Below are 23302 nucleotides of genomic sequence, written 5' to 3' on the forward strand. Positions count from 1 at the left end.
GCAATTACAGCATTGCAGACCTTTGGCATTCTAGCAGTTAATTTGCTGAGGTAATCTGGAGAAATTTCACCCCTTGTTTCCAGAAGACCCTCCCACAAGTTGGTTTGGCTTGATGGGCACTTTTTGCGTACCATACGGTCAAGCTGCTCCCACAACAGCTCAATGGGGTTGAGATCTGGCGACTGTGCTGGCCACTCCATTACAGATAGAATACCAGCTGCCTGCTTCTTCCCCAAATAGTTATTGCATAATTTGGAGGTGTGCTTTGGGTCATTGTCCTGTTGTAGGATGAAATTGGCTCCAATCAAGCGCTGTCCACAGGGTATGGCATGATGTTGCAAAATAAAGTGATAGCCTTCCTTATTCAAAATCCCTTTTACCTTCTACAAATCTCCCACTTTACCAGCACCAAAGCAGCCCCAGACCATCACATTACCTCCATCATGCTTGACAGATGGCGTCAGGCACTCTTCCAGCATCTTTTCAGTTGTTCTGCATCTCACAAATGTTCTTCTGTGTGATCCAAACACCTCAAACTTAGATTCGTCTGTCCATAACACTTTTTTCCAATCTTCCTCTGTCCAATGTCTGTGTTCTTTTGCCCATAATAATCTTTTCCTTTTATTAGCCAGTCTCAGATATGGCTTTTTCTTTGCCACTCTGCCCTGAAGGCCAGCATCCCGGAGTCGCCTCTTCACTGTAGAGGTTGACACTGGCGTTTTGCGTGTACTATTTAATGAAGCTGCCAGTTGACCAGTTGAGGCCCTGTAAGGTGTCGATTTCTCAAACTACAGACTCTAATGTACTTGTCTTGTTGCTCGGTTGTGCAGCGGGGCCTCACACTTCTCTTTCTTCTCTGGTTAGAGCCTGTTTGTGCTCTCCTCTGAAGGGAGTAGTACACACCGTTGTAGGAAATCTTCAGTTTCTTGGCAACTTCTCGCATAGAATAGCCTTAATTTCTAAGAACAAGAATAGACTGTTGAGTTTCACATGAAAGTTCTTTTTTCTGGCCATTTTGAGAGTTTAATGGAACCAACAAATGTAATGCTACAGATTCTCATCTAGCTCAAAGGAAGGTCAGGTTTATATGTTCTCTAATCAGCCAAACTGTTTTCAGCTGTGCTAACATACTTGCACAAGGGTTTTTAAGGGTATTCTAACCATTCATTAGCCGCCTTACACAGTTAGCAAACACAAAGTACCATAAGAACACTGGAGTGATGGCTGTTGGAAATGGGCCTCTATACACCTATGAAGATATTGCATTACAAACCAGACGTTTGCAGCTAGAATAGTCATTTACTACATTAACAATGTATAGAGTGCATTTCTGAATCATTTAATGTTAGCTTCATTGGAAAAAACTGTGCTTTTTTTCAAAAATAAGGAAATTTCTAAGTGACCCTAAACTTTGGAACGGTAGTGTACACCGTGTGTTTTTTGCACCAACGCTGTATATATCCACAGTGTGGATTTTGCACCAACACCGTGTATATACAGTGTTTTTTGACATTTTCTTTGACTTGTTCAGCAGAGGGGTGGGATTAATGGAGCATGGAGTAATAGTTGGCCAGGAGCTTCATAATTTTGGCACAAAGTAATCAACTAATAGGACAGCTGAAAGATTTCCCCAGCTGTATCCTGCCTTGGCTTATAGTCCCAGGCCATCGTTAAACGGCTAAACATTGTGCAGCCAGGTGCCGATTCCTGCTGGCCCTGGTTTGGGTTACATGAATAAAATGACGGGCTTGTTTGTAAAATGCACCAAATGTGTACATTGTAAACCATATTGATAACTAATGCCCTATTGTGTGTGACACATTATTGTATTAATGTGCTGTTTCAATCCTAACACGGAGACCGCTGTGTGCAATTCAGTATTAGTGCGGATGGCTAGAGTGCTGTGTAATATGTTGAAGATAAAGGGATATGTCACCTATATGGATATGCTGGTCATAGGAGGAGTAACATGATACCTTGGTATCTGAAAGCCGATATCTATTCCAGAGAGATTCATGTTTTTTCCGTAAATGAGATGTTAAGATTTATGGGTTGGAACATTAGTGTACTGCTAATAGCGGCAGGCCACGTGTCCTCTATGGGGGTGTGAGTAGGGGGCATCCCTGCCTAGCATCCCACTTTTCAACCAGCTGCATCCTGGGTGCAGATACTGTTGAAAGCAGTGTTGGAACAGGGCGCTGTAAGTTCCCTCATGGTCATTACATTTCGAGTGATCCAAATCTGAATTTTTTTTTTAACTGATATCTTAGGATATTTTTTTTTCTTTGGTGTTTTTTTAAGTGCTGTTTTAGTGAATTAAAGGGAATCTGTCACCCCAAAAATCGTATATGAGCTAAGGCCACTGGCATCAGGGGCTTATCTACTGCATTCTGTAATGCTGTAGATAAGCCCCCGATGTATCTTGAAAGGTAAAAAAAACAGGTCATATTATACTCACCCAGGGGCGTTCCCGCTGCAGTCCGGTCCGATGGGCGTCGCGGTCTGGTCCGGGGCCTCCCATCTTCATACGATGACGTCCTCTTCTTGTCTTCCGGCTCCGGTGCAGGCGTACTCTGTCTGCCCTGTTGAGGGCAGAGCAAAGTACTGCAGTGCGCAGGCGCCGGAAAGGTCAGAGAGGCTCAACAGGACAAAGTACGCCTGCACCGGGGCCGCAGCAGGAAGCAAAGAAGAGGACGTCATCATTTTATATTTTTCCAAAGTTTTTAAAGCCTGAATTTTGGCCTTGTATGACTTTACATTTATCATCATATCTTGGGCTAGAATTAAGATGAAGACTTGGGAGAGGCACCATTTTGTTCAGTATTGTACAAGCTTTAATTTGATGTGTCACAAGAGGATTTGGGGAAAACTGTTATACATTTATTTTTTTTTTTTTTTTTAAATGCATATGGTGTTACTTGTGTTTTTGGTTACATTTTTTCAGGGATTCAGGATGGGAACTTGGTTGGATGATATTACAAAGCATGATTTTCCAAGTATAGTCTCATCCTAATCATTATGTCTATTACTAAATTAAAAAGATCAACATTTTTTAATACTTTTTTATATATACATGGAACAATTTTATTACATCATTAGACATGTCCTTTTTCAAGTCGGTAAATAGAATAGTACAGTATGTAAACCTTCAAGCTATAAAATAAAACAATATGAACTAGTCTTAAACAATTATCGTATTTTTCAAACTATAATACGCACTCTTCCTCCTCTGACCCAAATCTGGAAGGAAAATGATGGTGCGTCTTATAGTCAGAATGTAGCTTCCCGGCAGTGGGCTGCGGTGCTGGAGTGGGGTTACAGGAGGCAGTGTCTCTGCTGCAGGAAGCCAACGGCGGCAGAAGTGGGGCAATGCTGCAGGCCCTGGGCTGGAAGGAGAGATGCCAGCGATGAGGCAGTAGCAGAGTGCATACTCTGCGTAATGGTTTCCTGGCAGCAGGCTTCAGGCAAATGGCCTCTGGAAGCGGTGCACGCACAGATTTGGATCTTGGCTCAGCTAAGATCTCATTCTGTGCATACGCTGCCGGAGACTGCCATCTTCCTGAATCCCAGCACTGGGAAATCAGTGCACTTCACACTGCCTCACCGCTAGCACCCCATGATCCAACCCAGGATCCGCAGCTGCGCACCGCAGGAACACCCCCACCTCCCACCCAGGACCTACATCGCCCGACTTCTGCCGCCACTGGCTTTCTGCAGAACGGAATCTGCCTCCTCCGACCCTGCTCCAGTCATTCTCCTGTTGAGTACCAGGGGCAACTTCATCCCATACCAGTGCACTGACCGGAGATGTGAGGAATCTTAGCTTTGCAGGGAATAACTGAGTATTTATACGCCTTCTCTTGCAGCTTGGCACGGATTTCAGCAAATTGAGTGTGTTGTCTTCTGACAGCAACTGAGAAATCCGAGTAAAAGGAGGCCCAATTGTTGTTGTACAGGACCTCACACTTCAGGCAGATGGCTGAGTATGGCATATCTATCACATTAATGCAATAGTTGGGCCAATAATGCCATAGGAGGTCTACATGAAGGGTCTCGTTGTGTGGGAACTCAATGTGCTTGCTTAACGGTAAAGAACGACAAGAACACTTCTGTAGCCAACAAATCATTTAACCAGTGTTCAGTGAAGGATACGGCATCAGCCCCTTCGGTTTTCTGTGGCAGGCCCACTATCCTGATGTTTTCTCCTGATCTGATTTTCTCCTTCACTAGAAGCAATAATTTGTTTCTTTAATTCTGCATTCCGAGCCGGCATAGGCCTCTAAGTATCCTATCCATGTGAGATTCTACGCTCCACCTCTGTGTGTTCTCTAATTTTCTGCAAGTCCTGTTTCTGAACCACAAAGTCCTGCAGGAGTTTGTCCACTTTAGTTACTACCAATATGATCTGACAGTTGTTCATGACTGCCAGAATCTGGGCAAATTTCTGGTCAATGTTTGTAAAGGAGCAAGGTGATGTTGGAGGAGAATGCGACTGAGAAGTTAAGAATTCCTAGTCCGCAGGCAGAGTGAGATCCGGTGTGAAACCTTGTGAAGCATCCGGGCTCCTGAAGTATTGCTCCCATTACTTAGCGGAGTTAGCCGCATCATTGGTCATTTGTTCCTGGGAATTCCCAGCATTAAGCCATTTTCACATGACAGTATTTGGTCAGTATTTTACCTCAGTATTTCTCCGCCAAAACCATGAGTGGGTGATAAATACAGAAGTGGTGACGTGTTTCCATTATACTTGCCTCTGACTCTTCCTCTCCTGGTTTTGGCTTACACATACTGAGGTAAAATACTGAACGTGTGGATGTGGCCTTAGAATCAATATATAGTGAACAAAGCTGGTCGTATTGGGAGGACTTCACCTCATTTTTTTTCCTTTGTATTTACCAGATCGATGTTAGTTTCCCCTCAGAATGAACTGATAAAAGCAGAGACCAACCTCTAAAATATATTAACAGCTGTAAACTGTCAATCAGGAAACAATCTTAAACTTCACACATCAGTATTTTTGATCAGTATTTCATCAGCATTGGTATGCCAAAACCAGGAGCGGCTCCAAAACACAGAACAGGTGTCGGTCTTTCAATTATACTTTCTCTCTGTAAGTTCCACTCTTGGTCTTGGTATACAGATGGTGACCAAATACTGACGTGTGAATGAGGCCTTCACTCACAATGAGTATATGAAGTCTAATATATAAGCTGTGTTGCTGTTAAACACCAGCAGGTGGCAGTGTTGCTCACAATTTGAACAGAGAGTCCAGGACAGAGACAATGGCATCTGAAAAAGTCAAACTCGGGACAGTCAGGAAGGTCTTTACCACTGTCCAAAGCAGGACTACCTGCATTCACTGCTCAATAACACTGCTGAAGAAGGAATGGATTAGGTGATGCACCATGTCTTTCTTTATACTGGACTCCACGTGAGGGGCATTAATAGCCGCTTCACCCAGCTTTTCCCCAGGATTCTGGATGTCACTCCGCCCCAGCACCCTTGACTTCACCCTCATCACACTCCTCCATGATTCCAGCACTTATCAGGTGGCAGGAGGAGCTGCTTCACGCTTGACTGAGTAGGATCCACACAGCTCAGGAGCCAGGTCAAGGACCCCTCCAAGACTGCCTGCAGAGTATACATGAGTGAGGGTTTACTGATTCCTCCATTCCAATGAGATTACAATCAGGAGAGCAGAAAGATGCAGCCATCAGACCACTCCTCCCACCCTCCAGTCATGAAGATATTTGAACCGAAACCCCCCCTTCCCCCTCAGGTCGTGATGTCCAGTACTTACCTTGACAAGGGTACATAAAGCAACTTATTAAAGGAATGTTGTGATTTATAAGCCTGTTTTACTTTCCCTTCTAACTCATTACAAACATTTACAGCCGCATGTGTCCTCTCCTAGTTCTGTCAGCACTGCTGCAGAGTTGATCCTGGTTATAACCAACACAGTAGATTTGATCCTTTACACATCTGCAGTGACGTACAGTGGGAAAATAAGTATTTGATACACTGCAGATTTTGCAAGTTTACCCGTGGACCTATAAAGAATGGAGAGGTTTGTAATTTTTATCATAGGTACACCTCACCTGTGAGGGACAGAATATGAAAATAAGAACCAGAAAATCACATTGTATGATATTAAAACAGTTAAATTGCATGACATAAGTATTTGATCACCTACCAACCAGCAAGAATTCTGGCTCTCACAAACTTGATAGTTTTTCTTTAAGAAGCCTCCTTCTCTGCACTCATTACCTGTATTAATTGCACCTGTTTGAACTTATCTGTATAAATGACACCTTTCCACACACTCAATCAATCACACTCCAACCTCTCCACCATGGCCAAGATCAAAGAGGTGTCTAGGGACACCAGGGACAAAATTGTAGACCTGCACAAGGCTGGGATAGGCTACAGGACAATAGGCAAGCAGCTTGGTGAGAAGGCAACAACTGTTGGCACAATTATTAGATAATGGAAGAAACACAAGATGACTGTCAATCTTCCTCGGTCTGAGGCTCCATGCAAGATCTCACATCGTGGAGTAAGGATGATTCTGAGAAAGGTCAAGAATCAGTCCAGAACTACACTGGAGGACCCGGGTCAATGACCTTAAGAGAGCTGGGACCGCAGTCTCAAACATTACCGTTGGTAAAACACTACACTGTCATGTATTAAAATTTTGCAGGGCATGCAAGGCTCACGTCAGCACATGACCAGTCCCATTTGAAGATCACCAATAACCATCTGGATGATCCAGAGGGAGGCATGGGAGAAGGTCGTCATGTTTGAAGGAAGAAGGTTGAGTACAACCCCAAGAACACCGTTCTAACTGTGAAGCATTGTTGGGAAACATCATACCTTGGGGGTTCTTTTCTGCAAAGGTGACATGACGACTGCACCGTATTGAAGTGAGGATGGATGGGTTCATGTATCACAAGATTTTGTCCAACATTCTTCACTCAGTAAGAGCATTGAAGATGGGTTGTGGCTGGGTCTTCCAAGATCACAATCGCCTGAAACACACAGCCAGGGCAACTAAGGAGTGGCTCCATAAGAAGCATTTCAAGGTCCTGGAGCGGCCTAGCCAGTCTCCAAACCTAAACCCAATAGAAAATCTTTGGAGGGAGCTGAAAGTCAATGTTGCCCTGAAAGATCTGGAGAAGATCTGTATGGAGGAGTGGGCCAAAATCCCTGCTGCAGTGTGTGCAAACATGGCTAAGAACTACTGGAAACGTCTGACATCTGTAATTGCAAACAAAGGTTCCTGTGCCAAATGTTACATCCTGTTTTTCTATTGCATCAAACACATTTCATGCAATAAAACACAAATGAGTTATGTAAAAAAAATCATACAATGCAATGTGATTTTCTGGATTTTTTTTTTTTTTTTTTTTACATTCTGTCTATGAGAGACATACGATAAAAAGTACAGACCTCTCCATTCCTTGTTGGTGGGAAAACTTGCAAAATCGGCAGTGTATTGAATACTTATTTTCCCCACTGTATGTCAGTTCTGACACACACCTTCACAGGCACTGAGGAGGACAATAGCATTAGTTAGTACAACAGTAGTGAATTTTGCCTCATTACAGTGTTCTTTGCTGTACTGTTAGTCCTGATCGCACTGTAGAGTTGACAACATAAGAGCAGACTGTAAGTCTGAGGGTATCTACTAGCGTATAAAAAATCGAACCCATTCTCATCTGGATGACTATATGCAATCTGTGTTTTTCTTTTACTCAGCAACTATTTCACCTTTTACAGGACCACTTACAGTTTTCTATGCTACAGGAAATGTAATGTATCTATAAAAATCGGGTGCCATACTGATGGTCCATATGCAATGCGTTTATTTATTTTTTTTTCTCTTGCCCTGTACCGATTTCGGAGTGAAATCGCAGCATACTGCAATTTTTATTTATTTTTGTAATCTGATCCAGAATATAGGTAAGAAAAAATATGCAGATCTGCACTGCCTCATTGAATAACATTGGTCCAAGTGCAATCTGATTTTTTTTTATTATTTTAATTGGATTGCACTCGTTTGATTTTATATGCTAGTGAGAGTGAACCCTGAGTCATTACATGTCTCACAATGGTAATGTCCCCTTTCATTTAAAATAAGCTCTGGAGGCAGATTTTAATTCTGTTGTGTGTGTGAACCATAGAACTTGATACAACCAACAATTGCTGTCCAAGTCAGCGTAGGGTATTACTAATATAAATCACAGATTGCCAAAGGCAAATAAATCCCTAACTAAAGGCTCTAAAACATAACTTTTACTATTAAAATTAGAAAAGGGAAATTTTGTAAAACCGACATGTGGAAGCCTTTACACTGGTAGCCCCTTTTATATAACTATAGATGGTGGCCTGATTCTAACGCATCGGGTATTCTAGAATATGTATGTAGTTTATTTATGAAGATTTCAGAATAATGCAGTGAATACACAGGATTCGGCTAGCTGGGCGCGACCAATTATGAAGTGTGGTTCAAATCCCACGCCAATTTGCGGCCAGACTGCGTCTGTCGCTGATTGGTCGCGCCCGGCCACGACCATTCAGTGAAGCCAGGGCGAGCTCCAGGTTTTTGAGGGCCCCGGGCGAAAGAGTCTCTCAGCCCACGTAGTATTTTGCACCGCCCACGTAGTATTTTGCACCGCCCACGTAGTATTTTGCACCGCCCACGTAGTATTTTGCACCGCCCACGTAGTATTTTGCACAGCCCACGTAGTATTTTGCACAGCCCACGTAGTATTTTGCACAGCCCACGTAGTATTTTGCACAGCCCACGTAGTATTTTGCACAGCCCACGTAGTATATAACACAGCCCATGCAGTATATAACACAGCCCATGTAGTATATAGCAATGTGGGCACCATATCCCTGATTAAAAAATAATTAAAATAAAAAATAGTTATATACTCGCGTTCCGGCAGCCCCCGGATCCAGCCCAGGCCTTTAGCGATGCTCCTCGCGACGCTCCGTTCCAAGTAATGCCTTGCGGCAATAACCCGTGATGATATAGCGGTCTCACGAGACCGCTACGTCATCTGGGGTCATTGCCGCAATGCACTCTTGGGACCGGAACGTCGCGAAGAGCGGGAAAGGCTGACGCGGACGCCGGAAGGTGAGACTATAATGATTTTTTTTTTAAATTATTTTTAACATATATGTTTTTACTATTGATGCTGCATAGGCAGCATCAATAGTAAAAAGTTGGTCACACTCACAGGGTTAATGGCAGCGTTAACGGACTGCGTTACACCGCGTTATGCCGCGGTGTAACGCAGTCCGTTTAACGGACTGCTAAAACGCTATGTGGGCGCTGACTGGAGGGGAGTAGAGAGGGGCCAATTCGCGGCCGGACTGTGCCTGTCGCTGATTGGTCGCGCCCAGCCGGCCGCGACCAATCAGCGACGTGGGATTTCCGTTAGACAGACGTAAGTGGACCTTAGACAATTATTTATATACTAGATGGTGGCCCGATTCTAACGCATCTGGTATTCTAGAATGCACAGTCATGTAGTATATAGCAAAAGCACAGCCACGTAGTATATAGCACGGCCCACGTAACACACACCACGTAGTATATAGCACAGCCCACGCAGTATATAGCAGCCAGGCAGTATATAACACAGCCCACAAAATATATAGCACAGCCCACGTAGTATATAACACAGGCCACGCAGTATATAACACAGCCCACATAGTATATAGCAGTGTGGGCACCATATCCCTGTTAAAAAAAAAAATAAATAGTTACTCACCCTCCGGCGTCCACCTTCCGCTGTCCCGATGTGCGTGATGCTGCCGCCAGCTTCCGTTCACAGTGATGCATTGCGAAATTACCCAGATGACTTAGCAGTCTTGCGAGACCGCTAAGTCATCTGGGTAATTTCACAATGCATCACTGGGAATGGAAGCTGGCGGCATCGGTGGAAGGTGAGAATAGCACAATTTTTTATTTTTTTTTAATTATTTTTAACATATCTTTTTACTATTGATGCTGCATAGGCAGCATCAATAGTAAAAAGTTGGTCCGGGATGGGGCGAGACACTGGCGCTGACTGGAGGGGAGTGGGGAGGGGGCACTGACTTGAGGAGAGTAGGGAGGGGCCAATTCGCGGCCGGACTAAGCCTGTCGCTGATTGGTCGGGGCCTGCCGACGCGGGATTTCCGTTACAGACAAACAGACGGAAGTACCCCTTAGACGATTATATATAGATAGTTGGACTTTGTCATTTTTTTTGTTTATACCACTCCCTTTTAAGCATACCTAATAAGTTAATTTTTAATTCAGCATAACCTGATATTAGCAAAGTTTATTTAGGGGTGTTAATTTTTGCTGATGTAGTCAGGTGTAGAATAAGTAATTGAATAATCTGCTATATTCTTTGTGAAGAGATTCTATTTTCCTTGGGTAGAAAAGTATATATCAAGTACATTCTCGGATCATATAATCCAGTCATTGCTAAATTATTATAACCCTCAATGGTAGGCTGCTGTCACTGGAAGTAACCTTTCCTATACTGATAACTGAATTACCTCTTTATTTACAACTAAGGGCATGAAGTCCTTTGTTCAGTTCTGTTATAAAAAAAAAAGTATTGTAGGATAATAGGCCAGAGAAAAATCACAGCATTCAACTATTTTATCAGGTTCACAATTAGAGCGTGCCGAATGGCACAAGGCACATGCACCCATCAGTGATGTGGATGAGTACAATTGAGAATTGACACCTTTTTGTGCGATCTCGGCCAAAGCCATATTCACAATATTCTGTGCATGTACTATGTGAGTAGTAATTTAACGGTTCATGTTTTTTTTTTTTTAATTTAATTCCTTTTAGGTGGGTTCTGACTACAGAAACTGTATCTTGAAGCCGGGTGGATCTCTAGATGCTAGTGAGATGCTGCGCAATTTCCTTGGCCGTGACCCAAAACAAGATGCATTCTTTCAGAGCAAAGGACTAACCAGCGTGACCTGCCCTGTGCCATCAGCTTGTTAATAAAATGCTCCAAGTGGATGAACTATAATTTCTGGGAGATGTAATGAACCCTAGACTTATAAGTATGGAATTTATATGGATCAGATATAGGTCATTTGGAGCCTTAATGTTTTTGGATGATTGGAGTTGACTTACATTCCTACTCTTGTACTCTCTACTAGTAAAATGGCCTAATGTTCTCTTCCGAATGAAATAAAAATTTGTACCAAATGTGACTTCTTTTTTTTATTCCCTTTTGAAAGACAAATAACTTCAAAAGTTTGTTTAAATATGCAACTTTAATGTGTCTATTCAGCTTGGGTAAATGCAGCCTGACTCCCCCATACACATGAATGCTCATGCTCAACGTGACTGATCGTTCATGTATTTTCGATGGAAGGAGTGAGGCTGGAGCTTATCTGTTTGTGCAACAAATGGATCAGTTAAATAAATTAAAACAGCCAGATCCTAATTTTCCTCATCTGCTATAGGAAAGGCTGGTCGCCCCAAACACATTAACTATGGGTTGGTCCTACTTCTATCTAGTGTGTATGGGGACCTTTAGGCTTTAATGTGTGTATAATAATCTAACTACCGTATATACTCGAGTATAAGCCGACCCCCCCTAATTTTGCCACAAAAAACTGGCATAAGTTATTGACTCGAGTATAAGCCTAGGGTGGGAAATGCAGCAGCTACCGGTTAATGTCAAAAATAAAAATAGATACCAATAAAAGTAAAATTAATTGAGACATCTGTAGGTTAAGTGTTTTTGAATATCCATATCGAATCAGGAGCCCCATATAATGCTCCATACAGTTCATGATGGGCCCCATAAGATGCTCCATATCAAAATATACCCCATATAATGCTGCACAAAGGTTAATAATGGTATGTGGAAATTTGCATGTTCTCTTCAGGCTGTCATCTTTATAAATCTCATTGGAACGGCAACAAACAAAAGTTCCAGCATCATCACCTTGCCCAATGCAGATTCGTGATTCATCACTGAATGACTTTCATCCAGTCATCCACAGTCCACGATTGCTTTTCCTTAGCCCATTGTAACCTTGTTTTTTCTGTTTAGGTGTTAATGATGGCTTTCGTTTAGCTTTTCTGCATGTAAATCCCATTTCCTTTAGGCGGTTTCTTACATTTCGGTCACAGACGTTGAATCCAGTTTCCTCCCAATCGTTCCTCATTTGTTTTATTGTGCATTTCCTGTTTTGGAGACATATTGCTTTAATTTTCCGGTCTTGATGCTTTGATGTCTTCCTTGGTCTACCAGTATGTTTGCCTTTAACAACCTTCCCATGTTGTTTGTATTTGGTCCAGATTTTAGACACAGCTGACTGTGAACATCCAACATCTTTTGCAACATTGCGTGACGATTTACCCTCTTTTAAGCGTTTGATAATCCTCTCCTTTGTTTCAATTGACATCTGTCGTGTTGGAGCCATGATTCATGTCAGTCAACTTGGTGCAACAGCTCTCCAATGTGTGATCACTCCTTTTTAGGGTATGTGCACACGTTGCAGATTTGACTGAAATTTTCTGTGCAGATTCTGCATTTCTTTGCAGAAAAAAGTCAAAATCTGCGCCTTTTTTTGGTATGTGCACACTTTGCAGATTTTTGTGCAGATTTCTTCCTTTTTTACCCCTGCAGATTTCTATTATGGAATAGGTGCAGAAACGCTGCAGATCTGCAAAAAGAAGTGACATGGTCCTTTTTTGAATCTGCTGCGTTTTCTGTGCAGATATTTCCGCACCATCAGCACAGCATTTTTTTTTGCCATTGATTTACATTGTACTGTAAATCACTTGCAGATCTGCAGCGTTGCTGCCCGGAAAAAAAAGCTGCAGGTCTGCAGGAAATCTGCAACGTGTGCACATACCCTTAGACGGAGACTAACAAGCAGATCTAATTTGATGCAGGTGTTAGTTTTGGGAATGAAAATTTACAGGGTGATTCCATATTTTTTCCCCTCATAATTGAGTGACTCCATAATTATTCCCCTATGCTTGGTTTAAAAAATTAACCATTACTGATTACCACATTTTTTGTTCTTGATTTCTTTTAGTGTTTATTAAAGCCAGAAAGTTGCCATTTGAAATGACTTTTGTTTTGCGCCATGTCTGTGATCTGCTTTTTTTTCTACAAAATTAAACTGAATGAACATCCTCCAAGGCCGGTATGCCTGCATGTTCCTTCTCCCTCCTTCCAGCAGGGATGCCAATATACCACTCAGGCTGTGTCACCATTTCCTGCTGCTCTTGACCTGTGCATTTTCCTGATTCTTAAAGGGGCAGGGTGCGCACTTTAGAAATGCCCCCAGCCAATGGCTGGGAGGCAACACGCATGCTACCCTGTTGGGAAGTAAGTGTCCGTTCTCCCCGGTGACACAGAATCTGTGTTGTCAGAACAGTGCCTGAATCCTGTCCTGCCAGTGATTCCGTGTCTGCAATTCTGACCCCTTCAGTACTGGGGAGTGCCTAGGAATGGTACCTGGTGGCTAACCTACTGCTGAAGTCTAACTCAAACATCAGAAGCTCTAGCTAAAACCATGCAGCCGCTTAACTATGCCCCTCCTTGGTAAGCCTGGCTTGTGGCACAGTGGGTCCACTATCCACGTGTGTGGCAGTTTGCTCAGGCCATGGACCCCGCTGATCCCCAGGCCTCTTTGCACTTGGTGTTGTATCAAGTGTTGTCCCTCCAGCAAGATCAGCAGGGAAAAAAAATTGCCTATTTGCGGACAACGGATGCCTGATTGTAGGCCTTGATGTCAACTACTTTGTCCCCTACAGCCCAAGTTGCAGAATTTGCGGCCTTAACTGCTCAGCCTGTAACTTACGCTCCTGCAGCTGAATCCATTCTGTCTGCTCTCACTTTAAGTCAGGGATCCTAAACAGTGCCATGGGTTCCTTTAAACAGCGCACGCAGCATTATGAATTATTGGCCAATCAGTTTCCATCTGATAGGGTCAAAGTGGGATTGCTAATGTTCTACCTAGCGTGAAGGGACCTAGCGTGTCTCATTCCCTTTCAGGGGGAGAGGGGATCCTGTGACCTTGGATCTGCAGGACCTCGGTAAGGTCTTTGATGAGACAGTTCATGAGTCTTCTGCTGCATCTTCCATGCTCGGTTTCCAGGAGTGGACCAGTGAAGTGTCGCATGAGCGGAAAGTGTAACATCTGGCCCAATTCTTCCAGAGACCGCATGTTCCCCAGCCTTTTATGACAGCTGTTATCTTGCAAGATGAACGTGTTAGGTTGGCTGAGCAGCAGCCGGAACACTGTCCTGCCAAGGGACCATACTACTGCTCCGGTAGCACGGAATACTGCACCCATTCTTATCCTAAAAGGACTGTGAATCTCCTAAGTCGAGGGCCTGTAGGACTGTAGGAAAAGCTACTCTAGGCAAGAATAATACCTGTCCACCATTGATTCAGACTATACCCGTATCATGTTCTGACGTCTCTGAAGGGAAGGAAGCGGAGACGTTACCACTACACAGATGGGGCTATTGTTCCATACCCCTGCTCCTGGGATCCCATCAGCCTCAGGGAAGTATCTTTGTGGACACCGGTTTGAAGATTGATCCAGAGAGGGTATCTTTAATTCACAGGTGGATGGCTGATTTGACTGTCAAGGTGGATGTGCCCTCTTCAGTCTACCCCGAGGATGTCTTGGTGGTGAGAAGCATCCTGGCTTTGAAGAAGGTGAGAGGTGAAAACTCTTACTGTTTGCTGAGAAGAACAGAGATTTGGCCAACATACTACCAAAGTTTGATGCACTTCAAAATGCCCTAAGAGTTGCATATCGGACAGGCCATGTGTGGGGTAAAATGGAAAAGAAAAAAACTCGCCACATAACTAGTGATGAGCGAGTGTACTCGTTTCTCGGGTTTTCCCGAGCACGCTCGGGTGACTTCCGAGTAATTATGACTGCTCGGAGATTTAGTTTTCATCACGGCAGCTGAATGATTTACAGCTACTAGCCTGCTTGATTACATGTGGGGATTCACTAGCAACCAAGCAACCCCCACGTGTACTCAGCCTGGCTAGTAGCTGTAAATCATTCAGCTGCCACGATGAAAACTAAATCTCCGAGCAGTCATAAATACTTGGAGGTCACCCGAGCAACGAGTACACTCGCTCATCACTACATATAACTCTTTCCAACCCAAAAAAAGGAAAAAGTTAAATGCCCAGATGGAGGTGGGAGCTGGCAAAAGCAACTTCTCACACGTAGATTCTCACTTTGAATACTAAACATCCATGTGGCATGAATCTACAGAACGATCTTTTCTATATCTATTGAAAGTGTTATAGATCATGCATACACACTGCTTCCTATTCTTACTATATAGGTATATACATACAGTACAGACCAAAAGGTTGGACACACCTTCTCATTTAAAGATTTTTCTGTAGTTTCATGACTATGAAAATTGTACATTCACACTGAAGGCATCAAAACTATGAATTAACACATGTGGAATTATATACTTAACAAAAAAAGTGTGAAACAACTGAAAATATGTCTTATATTCTAGGTTCTTCAAAGTAGCCACCTTTTGCTTTGATGACTGCTTTGCACACTCTTGGCATTCTCTTCATGAGCTTCAAGAGGTAGTCACCGGAAATGGTCTTCCAACAATCTTGAAGGAGTTCCCAGAGATGCTTAGCACTTGTTGGCCCTTGTTGACCTCACTCTGAGGTCCAGCTCACTTCAAACAATCTAGATTGGGTTCAGGTCTAGTGACTGTGGAGGCCAGGTCATCTGGCGTAGCACCCCATCACTCTCCTTCTTGGTCAAATAGCCCTTACACAGCCTGGAGGTGTGTTTGAGGTCATTCTCCTGTTGAAAAATAAATGATGGTCCAACTAAACGCACAACGGATGGATAGCATGCCGCTGCAAGATGCTTTGGTAGCCATGCTGGTTCAGTATGCCTTCAATTTTGAATAAATCCCCAACAGTCACCAGCAAAGCACCCCCACACCATCACACCTCCTCCTCCATGCTTCACGGTGGGAACCAGGCATGTAGAGTCCATCTGTTCACCTTTTCTGCGTCGCACAAAGACATGGTGGTTGGAACCAAATATCTCAAATTTGGACTCCTCAGACCAAAGCACAGATTTCCACTGGTCTAATGTCCATTCCTTGTGTTCTTTAGCCCAAACAAGTCTCCTCTGCTTGTTGCCTGTCCTTAGCAGTAGTTTCCTAGCAGCTACTTTACCATGAAGGCCTGCTGCACAATGTCTCCTCTTAACAGTTGTTGAAGAGATGTGTCTGCTGCTAGAACTCTGTGTGGCATTGACCTGGTCTCTAATCTGAGCTGCTGTTAACCTGCGATTTTTGAGGCTGGTGACTCGGATAAACTTATCCTCAGAAGCAGAGGTGACTCTTGATCTTCCTTTCCTGGGGCGGTCCTCATGTGAGCCAGTTTCTTTGTAGCACTTGATGGTTTTTGCAACTACACTTGGGGACACTTTCAAAGTTTTCCTAATTTTTCGGACTGACTGACCTTCATTTCTAAAAGTAATGATGGCCTCTCGTTTTTCTTTACTTAGCTGCTTTTTTCTTGCCATAATACAAATTCCAACAGTCTATTCAGTAGGACTATCAGCTGTGTATCCACCAGACTTCTGCTCAACACAACTGATGGTCCCAACCCCATTTATAAGGCAAGAAATCCCACTTATTAAACCTGACAGAGCACACCTGTGAAGTGAAAACCATTTCCGGTGACTACCTCTTGAAGCTCATCAAGAGAATGCCAAGAGTGTGCAAAGCAGTCATCAAAGCAAAAGGTGGCTACTTTGAAGAACCTAAAATTTAAGACATATTTTCAGTTGTTTCACACTTTTTTGTTAAGTATATAATTCCACATGTGTTAATTCATAGTTTTGATGCCTTTAGTGTGAATTTACAATTATCATAGTCATGAAAATACAGAAAAATCTTTAAATTAGATGGTGTGTCCAAACTTTTGGTCTGTACTGTATATATCACGTGTTTCTTTGTTTTTGCAATTCCACAGTTGTTTTTTGTTTGTTTTGTTTTTTACCATGTTCACTAAATGCTAAAACTGACCTGCCATTATGATTGTCTAGGTCATTACGAGTTGATACACACCAAACATGTATAGGTCCTTTTTTATTTAAATGGTATAAAAAGTGTTAAAAAATGGCGCCAATTTTCGTGATCTGGGGCTGGGTGAGGGCATATTTTTTTGTGCGCCAAGCTGACGTTTTTGATACAGTTTTGGTGTACATAGTGTTTTGATCGCCTGATATTGCATTTTATTGCAAAGTTGAGGCAACCCACAAAATTCTTTTTTTATATTGACAAGGCGATTCTGAACTCGGCGATACCAAATGTGTGTATTTTATTGTTTTATTTTGAATGGGTTGAAAGGGTGGTGATTTTCACTTTTTATAAACTTTTTAAAAACTTTTTGCATGCTTCAATAGTCTCCATGGGAGACTAGAAGCTGCACTACTTTGATCGCCTCTACTACACACAGGCGAAGATCAGGTCGCCTATGTGTAGCAGAAATGCTCACTTGCTATGAGGGCCGACCATGGGGCAGCGCTCATACCAATCTGGCAATGACTAATATAAAAGTCTGCTACAGACCTCTGGTTTTATGCCAGCCCATTGGTGACCCGTGATCATGGGGTAACCGATGGTTTGAGTCATTGACTCGCTTCAGAGAGTGACAACGGCATTTAACTAGTTAACAGCTGTGGGTGGACCGTGATTTCACCCACGGCTCATGCTGGCGCATGTCAGCTGTATAGATCAGCTGTCATGTGCCCAGAAAGGTGGAGCCCTCACCAAACTGGGAATCCGACATGTGCGTATTATTATGGAACATGTTGGAACATGTTGGAAAGGGGTTAAACTATCTCTGTTTGGATTTGCCGAATTTCTACTTTTCTACATGAGTTGGAAAGGCTCTACAAATTGCTTCACAACTACTCAGTTTGGAACTGTTTGGCTGGACACAAGACAGGAGTTAAGAAACTTGGCAACCAATGTGGATTACTCCAGCTCCAACTGGTTCAGGATCCAAAGAACTGATTCAGTGCAAGTGCAAAAAGTCTTGTTCTGCCTTATGTAAATGTGTTAAATCTGATTTACCGTGCAGTGCCCTTTGCGGTAGCTGAGAAGAAGATTCCCAATGATTATTAAAGGGAACCTGTCACCCCGTTTTTTCAAGATGAGATAAAAATAGCGTTAAATAGGGGCAGGGCTGTGCTTTACATTAGTGTATTTTTTGTGCCTTTATTCCCCACGCGCGCGTGCGCAGATGATAGTGCTCGGCTTCCCGGGGCTTCAGGAAAATGGCCGCGGGATGCCGTGCGTGCGCAGATGGAGATCGCGGTGGCCATTTTCCTGAAGCCCCGGGAAGCCGAGCACTACCATCTGCGCACGCGTGGCCTCAGGAAGATGGCCGCGCCCACCGATAAACCGCTGAATAGCACAGATCGAGCTCTTTTCCTTCAGCTGCGCAGTGGATTCGCCTGTTGGGCATGCGCACACCACTACACCACCAACGGAAAGCTGAGCAAGATCTGGGGGAGAAACGGCGATGTCACCACGCCCATATGACCAGACCAGCGTGAGTGACAGCCCAAAACGGTGACTTTACAAAGGTATTTCGGCAGCATAGGTGGGGAATAAAGGCACAAAAAATACACTAATGTAAAGCACAGCTCTGCCCCTATTTAACGCTATTTTTATCTCATCTTGAAAAAACAGGGTGACAGGTTCCCTTTAAGTCACTCATGGCTGCCCCAGTGTCCATCAAAAACTCTGCCTCTTTCCCCCAGCATTGTTATGGTCATCATCAAAGTAGGATCAGGTCCTGGGGGGACAAGAACTGGGTACTCATTTGTCACGGGGTTGCCGGTTTCCTAGTCTGAAGGCAAAGGAGGTGAAAAACCAGTCTGCTTAGTGTCCTTTGTCACATCTGTAGGAGTCTTAATTATGCGTCCTAGTACGTCACTGCCGTTCGCACTCAACAAACTCTCTAGGTCTGCCCAGGTGCACTTATACGTCTGTTGTATAGTCTATTTTTTCTTGTAAAATGGGAAAGGTTGGTTTTCAGGGTCAGGCAACTGTTTCAACACAGATAGCTAGTCAAATGGGCTCCAGGGATAATACCGCTGTGTCTGTCTTACTCTAGTCACCCTCCTTGGTCCTGTTTTGGATGGTTGTCTGTTGGTGGAGGTGCCATGATGTTCTACAACTTCCCTTGTCTGTGCCATTTTTGCACATCCAAACATCCACACTCTGGCAAGTTTGCCTTTTTCAGTATTGATCCCACATTCTTCACTGCTTATTTTTCTTCTCTCTTTTACGATCTGTATAGCTATTTTGCATCTCATTTGGGGCCCTGATTGCACACAGAACAAGTTGCCCATGGCTTCAACTTATTCTCCAGACAGCTCACCTTTCTGCAATTGCCCTCTGTGTGCCTGGACCTGGTCTACAGGCCACACTACAGAAAGTCAGAATGAGCTGTCCAGGTGTAGCATGAAGGCTCGTGTGGCTCTCTCACCCGGTATATGATAGATAAATAACTTAGCACTCAACTTGTAATAGATGATGATTTTAGAAAATGAATATTTATTACTTGGATAGCAGTCCAGTTTTAAACGTTTCGGTCAAACATTAGACTCAACCAGTGGCGGACACCGCGTTGATGCGCACCATCTACCCCTCTTATATCGGAGTGGATTTTACAAGTGTGCCCACTCCATGAGGACTCCTCAAGAGCTCTAAACAATAGATGTTACACCATTCCACTGGCGTTTTAGGCCAGTATATACAAGACCTAGCCGCTTCAAAGTCATTACAGTGGATATCACCCAAGCTCCTGAAACTCCAGTATATATATCCAATTTGTTGCTCACATTCGAGCTACATATATTTGGTTACAGCTTTGAGCTCTACCTTAAATTCGGAACGCTAGTCGTTCACGTTATATTTTCCCTCCTTTGACCGGTCCGCACGAAACTACATTATAGGACCCAATCCACATCTAGTGATAGTCTACACCTGCCATCATACAAGCAGTCGGTTTACTGAAGAAGGTCTAATGTTTGACCGAAACGTTTAAAACTGGACTGCTATCCAAATAATAAATATTCATTTTCTAAAATCATCATCTATTACAAGTTGAGTGCCAAGTTATTTATCTATCATATACTTACTGGTGTGGGAAACCTATCTTGAGCACCGACACAGCTGTGCCACGATATACTTCACTATTGTTCTCTCACCCGGTAGACCTGCAGGTTGTAACCGGAAGGCTCTTTTAGCTCTCACCCGTTAGACCAGCTGACTAAAGTAGGAAGGCCCTACTTCTATCTACTATAGCAGCGTTCCCCAAGTCCGGTCCTCAAGAGCCACCAACAGGTCATGTTTTCAGGATTTCCTTAGTATTGCACAGGTGATGGAATTATTGCCTGTCACCTGTGCAATACTAAGGAAATCCTGAAAACATGACCTTTTGTTGGCTCTTGAGGACCGGAGTTGGGGAACACTGTCCTAGAGTATAGCCCTGATTCATCATTGTTTCTCCACTCTTCTAGAATATTTTTTTCCCTCTAGAAGAAATTTGAATAGACCTCAATGAGTTTTTTTCTTTGTAGAAGTTGAAGACATTTTAAAGTCACAAAAAAATGGATAAAGACAAAAATATTAAAGATATTTTTTTTTCATTTTGTGCCAAGTTCATGAACTTTGTGTAACATTTTGAACAATTTGGTGCGCAAACATCAGCAAATACTGCATGGCAAAAAAAAGCAATTTTATAAATATCGCAAATGATGAATTCGGACCTATGTGTCTTGATAATCATGTATAATCCAAGGTTACAGTGTGCAAATCTAGCATTATTTGTAACCAGCATGGATGAGGAGTGTTTATAGCACTGAACAGTCGCCTGGCTCGCTTCTCGAGTTTATATAAAGACGTGCGCGCAGGCACATGTCATTCTACTGACAGTGTGGTTATTTTCAGATCAATGAGACAGACCTGAATTCCTAGAACTTGAATATTCCAGCATGTTTTAGGTAGGAACGTTACTCAGTTGGTAGCACTCGGAGAGCAAAGGATTAATCTTGGACAAAACATGTCGCATTCTTGCAGTGTCCAATGGCCCTTGGCTACAATGAAGAAAGCTTTCTATGCTCAAGGGGTCTCTGAATTTAAAACCATTATAAAAACTACATCGGCAGTCAGGTCTGAAAATGGAATGAGATGACTTCAAAAACATTTATACTTCTGAATGCCTTCTATTAACAGAGGGTCTGTCTATTCTTAATAAATGCGAGGTGAGGCATGTACTGAAGTGTTCAAAATAAGAGTAGTCCAATATGACCAGATTAATCACTGTTTCTGGTATAAATTATATTACCACATGTCAAACAATTTACTAGTTGGTGCAGTAGATTCTAAGGGTATGTGTCCACGTTCAGGATTGCATCAGGATTTGGTCAGGATTTTTCATCAGTATTTTTAAGCCAAAACCAGGAGTGGGTGATAAATGCAAAAGTGGAGCATATGTTTCTATTATACTTTTCCTCTAATTGTTCCACTCCTGGTTTTGGCTTACAAATACTGATGAAAAATCCTGACCAAATCCTGATGCAATCCTGAACGTGGACACATACCCTAACTGAGGTCAATCATTTTGTGAAGAAAAAGGTTTGAATCTGGTGGCCCTTGTGTAACCCCTTCATGACAAGAGGTATTTTAATTTTTGCGTTCTTCCCAGGGCCATAACTTTTTTATTTTTCGGTCAAAATGGCCATGTGAGGGCTTGCATTTTGCCAGACAAGTTGTACTATTGAACGACACCATTGGTTTTAATATATCATTTACTGGAAAATGGGAAAAAAAAATTCCAAGCGTGCTGAAATTGAAAAAAAAAAGTGCAATTTCACAGTTTTTTTTTATCATGTTCACTAAATGCTAAAACTGATCTGCCATTCTCCAGGTCACTATGAGTTCACAGATACCAAACATGTCTAGGTTCTTTTTTATTTAGGTGGTGAAAAAAAAATCCAAACTTTGGTTAAAAAAAAAAAAAAGCACAATTTTCCGAGACCTGTAGCGTATCCACTTTTCAGGATCTCGGGTTGGGTGAGGGCTTATTTGTTGCGTGCCGAGCTGACATTTTTAGTGATACCATTTTGGTGTAGATACGATCTTTTGATCACCCATTATTGCATTTTATTGTAATGCAGCAGCAGCTAAAAAATGTATTTCTGACCTTTTGAATTTTTTTTCTCATCACGCCATTTAGCGATCAGGTTAATTCTTTTTTTTTTTCATATTGATATATCGGGCGATTCTGAATGCAGCGATACCCAATATGTGTATATTTGATTTTTTTTTTTTTATGGGGCAAAAGGGGGGTGATTTTTAATATTTTTTAAAAAAATTTTTTTTACTTTTTGCATGCTTCAATAGTCTCCATGGCAGACTAGAAGCTGCAATACTTTGATCTCCTCTGCAACACACAGGCAATGATCAGATCGCCTGGGTGTAGCAGAAATGCTCACTAAGGCCAGTCTCACACGTCCAGATAATTCCGGTACCGGAGTTATCCGTGTGTCCGTGAGCTCACATGGCACATCAGTGTGGCATACGTGCGGCAGCCGTGTGCCGCCCGTGTGCTGACTGAGTACCACACGGACCGTGCAGGAGTCAGCGCTACAGTAAGCGCTGTCCCCAGCATGGTGCTGAAGCCGCCATTCATCCCTTCTCTCCAGCAGCGTTCGCTGGAGAGAAGGAATGAAAAATCAATGTTTTTTTTATTATTTTTGTCTTTAAAATCAAGTTCCTTGATTCATTCCTTCTCTCCAGCAAACGCTGGTGGGAAGAAGGAATGAATTCCGGCTTCAGTACCTAAAGCAGGGGACAGCGCTTACTGTAGCGCTTTCTTCTGCACGGCACACAGACGGCATCCATGTGCGGTACGTGTTTACACAGACCCTTTGACTTTAATGGGTCCGTGTGATCCGTGCGCTCCCATGAACACGGACATGTCTCCGTGTTTTTCAAACGGACACACGGTCCATGAAAACACGCTGACATGTGCAGACACACATTTATTTTAATGTGTCTACGTGAGTCAGTGTCTCCGGTACGTGAGAAAACTGTCACCACACGTACCGGAGCCACTGACGTGTGAAACAGGGCTTACTATGAGCGCCGACCACCGATCTGCTGGAGACCTGGTTGTCATGCCAACCCAATGGTGACCTGCGA

The 23302-nt window shown here is 43.0% G+C and overlaps 1 protein-coding gene across 2 annotated transcripts in view; it reads left to right on the forward strand.

The window, feature by feature from the left end:
* Positions 1-11236, forward strand: part of THOP1 (thimet oligopeptidase 1) — an 80969-nt gene extending 69733 nt beyond the window's left edge. For both annotated transcript variants that reach the window (XM_077271643.1, XM_077271644.1), the window contains exon 13: positions 10868-11236. In XM_077271643.1, coding sequence (XP_077127758.1) covers positions 10868-11026 — 159 coding nt within the window. In that variant the 3' untranslated portion in view covers positions 11027-11236. The remainder of the gene's footprint in view (positions 1-10867) is intronic.
* Positions 11237-23302: the final 12066 nt, after the last annotated feature.

Source organism: Ranitomeya variabilis, chromosome 1, assembly GCF_051348905.1.
Source record: "Ranitomeya variabilis isolate aRanVar5 chromosome 1, aRanVar5.hap1, whole genome shotgun sequence".
Classification (NCBI taxonomy): Eukaryota; Metazoa; Chordata; class Amphibia; order Anura; family Dendrobatidae; genus Ranitomeya; species Ranitomeya variabilis.